The 8985-nt window shown below is 39.5% G+C and overlaps 1 protein-coding gene across 1 annotated transcript in view; it reads right to left on the minus strand.

Annotated features, from left to right (window-relative positions):
- CTSC (cathepsin C) overlaps positions 1-8638 on the minus strand; it is a 135037-nt gene extending 126399 nt beyond the window's left edge. The window contains exon 1 of the mRNA XM_004683712.2: positions 8560-8638. Within this exon, the coding sequence (XP_004683769.1) occupies positions 8560-8638 (79 nt within the window). The remainder of the gene's footprint in view (positions 1-8559) is intronic.
- Between the last annotated feature and the right edge of the window lie 347 nt (positions 8639-8985).

Below are 8985 nucleotides of genomic sequence, written 5' to 3' on the forward strand. Positions count from 1 at the left end.
TTTTTTTTTTTTTAAGATTTATTTACTTATGTATACAAGAACTATGGTACAGGCCAGAGGTGTGGGGGTTGAGATGATTCACCAGGGAGAGAATAGGGAATAGGGCAGTAAGATTCAGCAAAATACACTGTTGAGGGAAGCAGCTGTGGGGCAAGAGAGGTCTGCTGCCCCATGTGCCCCGAATTTGAAGCTCGCCGGCCAGGGTTCAAACTTGTGCTGCAGTGGCTGAAGGCAGTCTCATAGTGCTGTGCATTACCCTTTGCACCATCAGGGAGGCCCCATGATTCTTTCTCTTTTTTTAAACATTATGTTGCTATTTAATAATTTATTTTATATAGAAGAATTAGGGTGAAAGCCAGAGATGCAAGAGGTAGGCAAGGATTCACCAGAGACAGAGTGGGAAGCAGGACAGGCAGATTTACTGAAATATACTGCTCAAGGGAGCAATGGGTGAGACAGGAGAGGTCCACTGCATCACATGTGGGTCAGCTCCCTGGTCCAGTGGAGGGGTGATTGGGCTGAGACTTAACCCCTAGACCATCAGGGAGGCCCAGGATTCTTTCTTTTTCTTGAAGTCTTGAGAGTTTTCTAGTAAATGCCTTGGTGTGTGTCTCATTTTATTTTGATATCTTGGGTTTTGTTCAACTTCCATGATTTGTACATTTATCCCTTTACTTGGTTTGGGAAGTTTAACTCCATTTTTTTTTTCCCCAAATGCATTTTCTGTTCCCTCCCTCTCTCTGGTAGTCTAAATTTTTTTCTCATGGAGTCAGATAATTCTCATTTATTTACCTCTATGACCTTTATGTTTTTAATACTTTTTTCTCTTTCTTTTTCTACCCAAATTCTTTGTTCATTCACATCTTCAAGTACATTGATTTGTTCTTCCATTTGCTCTATTCTACTTCCCTAGTAGTGTCTTATATTTTTCATCATCAAATATAAAGCAGTGTCTTTATATTTTTCTTAGCTAGAGCTTCAGTTTTGGTCCTTTGTTCTTTGATCTTATTTCTCATGAAATTAATTTGGATTTTTGTGTTTTTTTGTATTCTTCCATTCTTCAATTTTCTTCATCATGACAATTTTGAATTTTATATCTGATAGGAAGACTGTCTCTTCAATTTCTTTGTGGCTTGGTTCCAGCGATTTGTTCTCCGAGATGTCTTATTCCCCTGGAGAATTGTGTGGTCATTTGATGTGTTTTTCCTTTTCTCCATTGTTAGTTTCTTGTTGCCCTTGTGTGGGTGTGGCTTCTATTGTTCTTGCAAGCTGATCTGGACTCTTATAAGAGCTTTTGCCACTGAATAGGATGTTCAGTGGGTTGTACCTGGGATGCCAGTGCTTCCTTCTCCTCTGAGGCATGGCTCACCTGACAACTTGGTGCCTTATGGAGTCAGGGGTTTTGTGTGTGTGTGTGTATGTGGGGGGGGGGTGGTTTATAATGACTGTGGTGGCAGGGGATGTTGGCACTTCCTCTTGTTTCCTCATCCTACAAGCCTGCTCACCTCCTATCCTACATAATGGTGGTGAACTGGCTGTAGAGGCTGAGGTGCTGCTGCTTTCTTCTTATCTGAGACCAGGCTGATTCTGTTCACCTGATGCCCTACAGAATGACAGGTAGCTGCTACAATGGCTGTGGTGTTAAGGGGATGTTGGCACCTTCTCTGAGGTCAAGTCAACCCATACTGTTGTTTTTATTATGTATTTATGTATAGTTTATCTTTTTGCTCTTATTCAAAGTAAGTGTGGTGTTTCTGATGTCTTTGTAGGGATAGACCTTTCTATTCACAAGGCATATGAAGGTCTAAATGTGGAGGAAGAGAAGGCATGACCAATATGGATCCAGGCCTCATCTTAAGAACTGTTTTAAAGTGAGATTATTCAGAACTTTCTAAAATTATTTATCTTTCTAAAATTTCCAGAAGGATTGCTGGGTATCATTTTATATTGGATAATGAAAAATAAATATAGAATGGAAGAATCCAGTTTGATATTGGCTTACATAATCCCAAGTCTGGGTGTTACTTCAGAAAATTAATCCTTCTTTTCTCTAATGTTGAAAAAAAAATTAGTTCCAATTTTCTAACTTAGAAAAAACTAAAATTGGGTAAATGATCACTTCACTGAATCCCTGCTGTAAGTCAAGGACATGGTGTATTTTTAATTTGCCTGTTAGTCAGTCAATATTGAGCACTAAATATGAAGTTTTGGGTGCAAAATAAAATAAAATGGTATTTTATTTTGTGTTGGGATTTTAGAAGTACAGCAGTGAACAATAATTGTTCTAATTTCTCAAAGATTTTATAATCTTGTGTAAGATAAAATATAAACAGGCAGTTATCATGAAGTGTGGTGATTCCTCTCAACAATTATAAGTAGGGGGTGTGCAATCAAAGGTGAGGAATACTAGTTCTCTAGGGAGGGCAGTGAAAAAGGTGGTGGTTGAGGTAAGGAAAATGATTAAGAAGGGGCTGAGACACAGGGTAGAGTATAATGCTAGGTGGAATAGTGTGCCTTTGGTTAAATGTTGAAAAGCAAAGTGAGATTGGAGGGGCACTGGGAATGTGCTCCTGGAAGGTTCTAATGCACAGGACAGTAACTCATTCTTGATTCTTGGAGATTAGAACAACTACTGGTCTCTGGGTGTTATATTGCTTAACATTTAATTCACCTAACAAAATCCCATTGCAAACTAAGAGAATACCTGTTCTTTGGACAAAGCTGTTCCAACTCAAAAATAATATTGCATCAAAATGTCATTGATTTTGTTGTAGAAATGAGTGGATAAAAAATAGTTTTTTGGTTACCATGCTATTTTAACCAACTGCCCCAAATTTAGTGATGTAATATGAAAACCATTTCATTTTATTTTGCTCACAAATTGTACCAGCCACAACTCATGAAGAATTGAAGAGAAACCTGCATATACTATGGTCTAAGGCTACAACTGTAATGCATAATATGACATGTGTGGGCCTTATGATTCTCTTGGACTGTAGTAAACACTGAATAATCCTGAGGTATGTGAGAATCTCCTTGAAGGCAGAATCCCTCCTTTGGTCACTCTGGTCCAGCTGTTCAAGTGGACCTTGTTTGGACTTCTTGTTTCCTGGCTTAGTATCAGGTAGCTTAGGAGGGACCACTAGTTCAATCTTGCAAGGTTTTTATTAATGGGCTTTTATGAATGGCTTAATCACTTCAGACCATTTTGGTTTCTCCTGACCATACTTATATCCTGTTTGGCCTCTTTCTTCTTTACTTCAGCTCAGAGCTAAGCCTGAGTTGCGATGCTCAGTACTTACATAAGTGTAGACTTATGGGGCAGCAACCTTGGGAGCAGTGTGGGGTGGAGGAAAAGTGACTCAAAGTCCAAGCAATGAGAGATAGAGTGGCCTAGAGGGGCTACATCTCTGGAGCTACAGTGCCTTCCCCCACAGAAAGTGTCACCTTTATTTGGGGGTCAGATTCAGGCAAGGTGGGCAAATCCATGAAAGCATGTTTGGAAGAATGTGCCTGGAGGGGATGTGTATCGGGATGCATAATAATCTGTAACAAGCTAGGGGGGAGTAAATAGGAGCTATTTCCTAGAGGGCTCCACTGTTTCTGCTGACCAATATATATATATATATAATCCCTATTTACACTTAACTTTCTGTCAAGGTAGTCCAGCGAGCTGGTTATGCTAATATGGCCATAATGTATGTCTGCTGTTTTCAGCAGATACTGGTTTTTCGCTATGTTCCTCATGCCACTATTTTTGTCTTGGTGAGAAGCCGCCTGCCTGACTCTACATTTAGCTTAATCAATAACAACACTGGGTGCCAAGCAAAATCCTGAGAACAAGTGTGTCTAGGGGATCCACATATAAAAACTGAGTCTATAACTCTATTATACTCCTAAGAATTTTCAAAGCATTCAGTTATTTTTTTCTCCAGCATAATTTGAAAAGCTTATTAAAGTTATAATTATGGAGCCTCCCTAGTGGTACAAGGAGTTCAGTATCAGCACTGTGAAGCTATTATCAGCCACTGCAACATAAGTTTTATCCCCAGGCAGGGAACTCACCCACATGGTGCAGCAGACCTCTCCTGTCTCACATGCTGCTTCCTTAAGAAGTGTATTTCAGTAAATCCAACCTGTTGTGCTCCCTATTCTGTCTCTAGTGAATCCTCTCACCTCCCTGCACCTCTGGCCTACAACCCAGCTCTAGTATATAAATACATCTTAAAGAATGCATTAAGATTATGAACCAAGTTTTATCAAGGAACTAAGCTTTATTTTATATTTTGTTATTTAAATGATTTTTTTTCGAATAGGAAATACATTCACATAGATCAAAATTCTACGATGCAAGTATACACATAGCTTCTCTCCTACATTATCATATATTTCTCAAATCTTTCTCATTTTTCTAGAATACCTCAACTTATTCAGCAAATTCTTTTAAGATTTATTTATTTATGCATACAGAAATGGGGTAGAGCCAAAGGTTCAGGGACGGTGAAAGGATTCACTAAAAACGAAGTGGGAAGCAGAACAGACAGATCTACAAAGTACACTGCTGAGGGGAGCAGCTGGAGTGACAGGAGAGTTCTGCTGGCCATGTGGATCACCGTTGTCGGGTCGGGGAACAAACTCTCACTGGAGAGAGAAGTGCTTGGCTTAGCTTCCCAGTCCAGAGCTCCAACCCACTGTGCCACCAGGGAGGGCCCAAGAATTGCTGTCATTCTTAAGGATAGAGATGACATTTCTACTGTTCCCTTTCACAACATACCTAGTATCAACATTAACCTGCGGGACCAGAATTTCTTATTATAGAAGTGATCTAGGACAAGGAAAATCTTTATCTGTATTATAGGATTAGAAAATATAGGTCATTAATAAGATTACACTATTTTTCTGGATTTTGTGATGATTGTAGTATGAATTAGCACTTATATATTCGAATTTCTTTTTTAGTCAAATATGGGAACATACCTTTTTATTTATTATTTTATTATTTATTTTCTTTATTTGTGTATATTTTACATCAGATGGAATGCCCATTGAATTTACACCACCAATTCACTTGTGCACAATCACCTTGTCCTTATGCTATGCCCACCCTTGTTTTGGTCCTGATCCCTCCCCCACTCCTGAAGAGTATCTCTAATTTGTAGCTATCGATTATTTTTATTTAGTTTTGTTGTATTTTCTTTTTTTATTTATTTTTCCCCTGATACCTATTTACTCCCCCTATATTCCTTCTGTAAGTGAAAACATACAATATTTTTCTTTTTCCTTCTGACTTATTTCACCAAACATAATCCCATCTGCTTCCATTCATGTTGCTGCAAATGGTATTAGATTTTATTTTTGTTGTTTTTGAATAATATTGCATTGTGAATATGTACCATATCTTTTTGATTCCAAGTATCTTATCTTTTATAAATATAGATTTCCAAGTATCTTATCTTTTATAAATAGTGTAGTTTTTTTTTGTTGTTGTTCTTTGGGTAGATCCCTAGGAGTGGAATTATTGCTGGGTGATATGGTACATATGGTATCTTCATTTTTAGTAATCTAAGGAACCTCCACACAGCTTTCCATAATGTTTGACTAGTTTGCACCCCCACCAGCAGTATAGGAGAGTTCCTACATCCTCTTCAATATGTGTTGCTGCTAGTTATTTTTTTTATATGTACAGTTCTTACTGATATAAGATAGTATCTCCGTAGCCATGTGTGACAGAACAACAACCAGTATTATACTCAATGGTGAAAAACTGATAGCCTTTCCTTTAAGATCAGGAACAAGACAATAATGTCCACTTTCATCACTGCTCTTTAACAAAATGCTGGAAGTCCTACCCAGAACTATACTTGAAAATTTTACCCATTTCTTTTGTCATTTCTAAACATTTTATACTATATTTTAAATTATTTTGCATTACTTGGATTCATGTATTTTGCATGCAAAAGAATGCAATTTAACCATTTTCTTATGCCATAAACAAATATCATTTCAAAGTGTTAAAAAATAGTTGGATCTAAGCCCTACAACTGCGAAATGCACAGAAGAAAATATAGGCAAGATTCTCCATGGCAAAACCCTAGGTAACATATTAGTGGACTCATCTCTATCAGAATGGTAAACAAAGAAGAAACTAAGCAACTAGGATTCTATCAAACTAAAACAAAACAAAACAAAACAAAAACAAAACAAAAAACTTTTGTACAGTGAAAGAGACAATGACCAAAACAAAGAGTTTTCTGTATAAAAGAAAATATTTGCATACCACATATCTGATAAAGGACTGATACTGTATTTGCAAAGCACTATGCAACTCAAAAAGAAAACAAACAACCCAATTAGAAAAAAAACAAAAAACAAAAACCAGAAAAGCAAAATATACCCTTCTCCAAAGAAGACACACAGATGGCCAACAGACAGATGATAAGAAAATTTCTCATCATCACTCATTGTTAAAGAAGTACAATCAGGTTCACAATGAAATACGACCTCATACCCCTGAGAATGGCTCACAGGGAAAAATAAAACAAAACAAAACAGAACTGCTGGTGAGAATGTAAACAGGCCCAGCCCCTATGAAAAGAAGTAAGGAGATTCTTCAAAACTCTGACCTTATGACCTAACAATTCTACTCTAGGTGTAACAGGGTGGTCCCTAGGAAAAGGGGAAGTTCCAGGTTCCCTGCCCCACCCAGAAGGAGGGTGGAACTGAGCAGAGAAAAAGAAGAGAATGAAGCTGAATGGAGGACAAGACCGAGACCTAAGGAAGCCACATGGAGCAGCAAGCATATGATGAAGAAACCGGGCTTGTTTCCTGACCCTAGACTGGTTAAAGGCAGATGTGGGTGAGATACCTGTAGGGAGGTGACTATGGCAGTGTTTATATTGATTTTGATTTTGCTCTTTTGCTCTCAGGTTTGTCTGGCCATTTCTGACCCTTTTCCATGGGTCCCGGCCAGAGATGCTTTAGTCTAGTGGCAGGTTTTCAGGACTTGATTTGAGCCAATCCCTTTTGGGTTGACTTTTGCCCATGAGGGGATGGGTAACTTTAGGTGTTTGATTTAGAAGTTATATTCTTTGTGTTCCGTATTGTATATTTACTGTATTAAAGTCCCTGTTCATTGAAGTTTTATATGTTTTGTCTTGTTGCGGTGGATGGCAGAGCCCACTTAGAGCAGGCAGGTTTTGGGGCTTCAGGGGTGCCTCTCTCTCTCCCTGCCCTCTTGGGTGTCCTGTAACAGATTTGACATCCAATGTTGTATGATTAGAGCCTCGTGGTTAGTCAGCCCTATGGGGAAATTTGGCTTCCCCATGGCACTGACTACCTTAAATGCATATGTGGTTTTTGTTTCTAGTTTTTTTCAGGTGCAGATTTGTTGTTAAAAACTGGCTTGGCCTGGTGGTTCGCGTCTAATCATTTTGGCTCTCAATCGGTTTTCAGCGTGCAGGTGGAGTCCAAGTCAGCAGAACTGGTAGGACATTCTAGTTAACTTGTATTTCCCTTCCTCTTTCCCTTGGTTATTCCTTTACCTTTCTCCTTCTAAATAAATCCATTATTTGACCTTTTTGAGTGTGTCCATTAATACGATTGAATTGTAAGTGCATGGGTGAAGACCCACAGACGGGCAATCCAATTCACATTGGGGTGTCCTGTAACATAGGTATCTCTCTAAAGAGCACAAAAATAAGAATTCAAGAAGAAGCCTATAGTCCTGTATTTATAGGAGCATTATTACAACTACCAAGATATTAAAACAACCTAAATATCACAGAATTGAAGAATGTATCAAGAAGATGTGGTATATGTACACAATGGAATATTATTTAACAATCAAAAAGGTAAACACATTCCATTTGTGGCATTACAGATGGAACTGGATGACATTATTCTCAATGAAGTGAGCCAGATGGAAAAAGGTAAATATTGTATGTGTTGCATAACAATTCCAGGCTGTGAAGTTTCACTCTTCATTTGGACAAACAGAATAAGAATCTCAGAGCCTTAGATGTATCTGACCTGTCTTTAATACTGAAGCTAAAGACAAGGTACACAGGTAGACCAGCAGGCAGGGAGGCAGGTAGGCAGCAACAGAACTTTCTAGTTTCTGTGGTTGCTGGATTTTTGGTTTAGGTATCTGTATTTATAGGTGCACATGCCCTGTGTTAAGATCTGAAGTGCTGCACCCACACAGCAGGGATACGAGTCTGTGCAGGGGACGTCGAGGTTAAAGAGTCAGCACACATAGATGGTTGCAGCAAAACGTTCTCTCTCCTATTCCTTTCCAGCCTCCCTTTTATACCCTTAATTCCAAGATGTTGGCCTGGGGGCAGGAGGAAATCTCCCTCACATGTGCTACTGAGATCAGGGTGGATATTAATCAGTTGCCCAAAGGTTAAGCCACTCACACAGGTGGCAAGATGTCTTCTTCCTATTATATCTTGTGCTTAAGCTCCGGGAGTGGTTGGGGAGGCTCATGCCGGCTGGGACCCAACAATTCCCCCCTTTTTATTTTATGCCCTGACCCCCCTGTCTTAGGTCACCACTTACCCAATGCCTTTACCTGTCTTTGGGTAACCTCCAACCCTGTCTTAGGCAGGCGCTGCGAGCATACAGTGTTGCCCGTCATAGGGAGAGTCAGGAGTCTTTTAACATTTATAGCCACACCTGATGAGTCCCGTGGACGCCACCAATCATCCCATGCAAAACTGGCTGGGTAATGGCATGTCTCCTATGGGACTGTCGTGTGAGACGGCAAAAAAGTCACATGCAGGCTACAAGTCCTAAAAGCAGTAGCAGTGTGAGGGAGAGTGCTCCCGCCCACCTCTGGACCCATCCCGTAGATTGAAACATAGCCTTCCACCAAGCAGAGGCATAAGGGGTAATGATGGTATGGGGGTAAATTCCAAAGGTTTGGCTAGCTGCTTTAATAGCTATCCATAGGAGCTGCAACACAGCTTCATAATATGGGGTCAC

This window comes from Condylura cristata, unplaced genomic scaffold, assembly GCF_000260355.1.
Source record: "Condylura cristata isolate star-nosed mole 26May11 unplaced genomic scaffold, ConCri1.0 scaffold00015, whole genome shotgun sequence".
NCBI classification, from domain to species: Eukaryota; Metazoa; Chordata; class Mammalia; order Eulipotyphla; family Talpidae; genus Condylura; species Condylura cristata.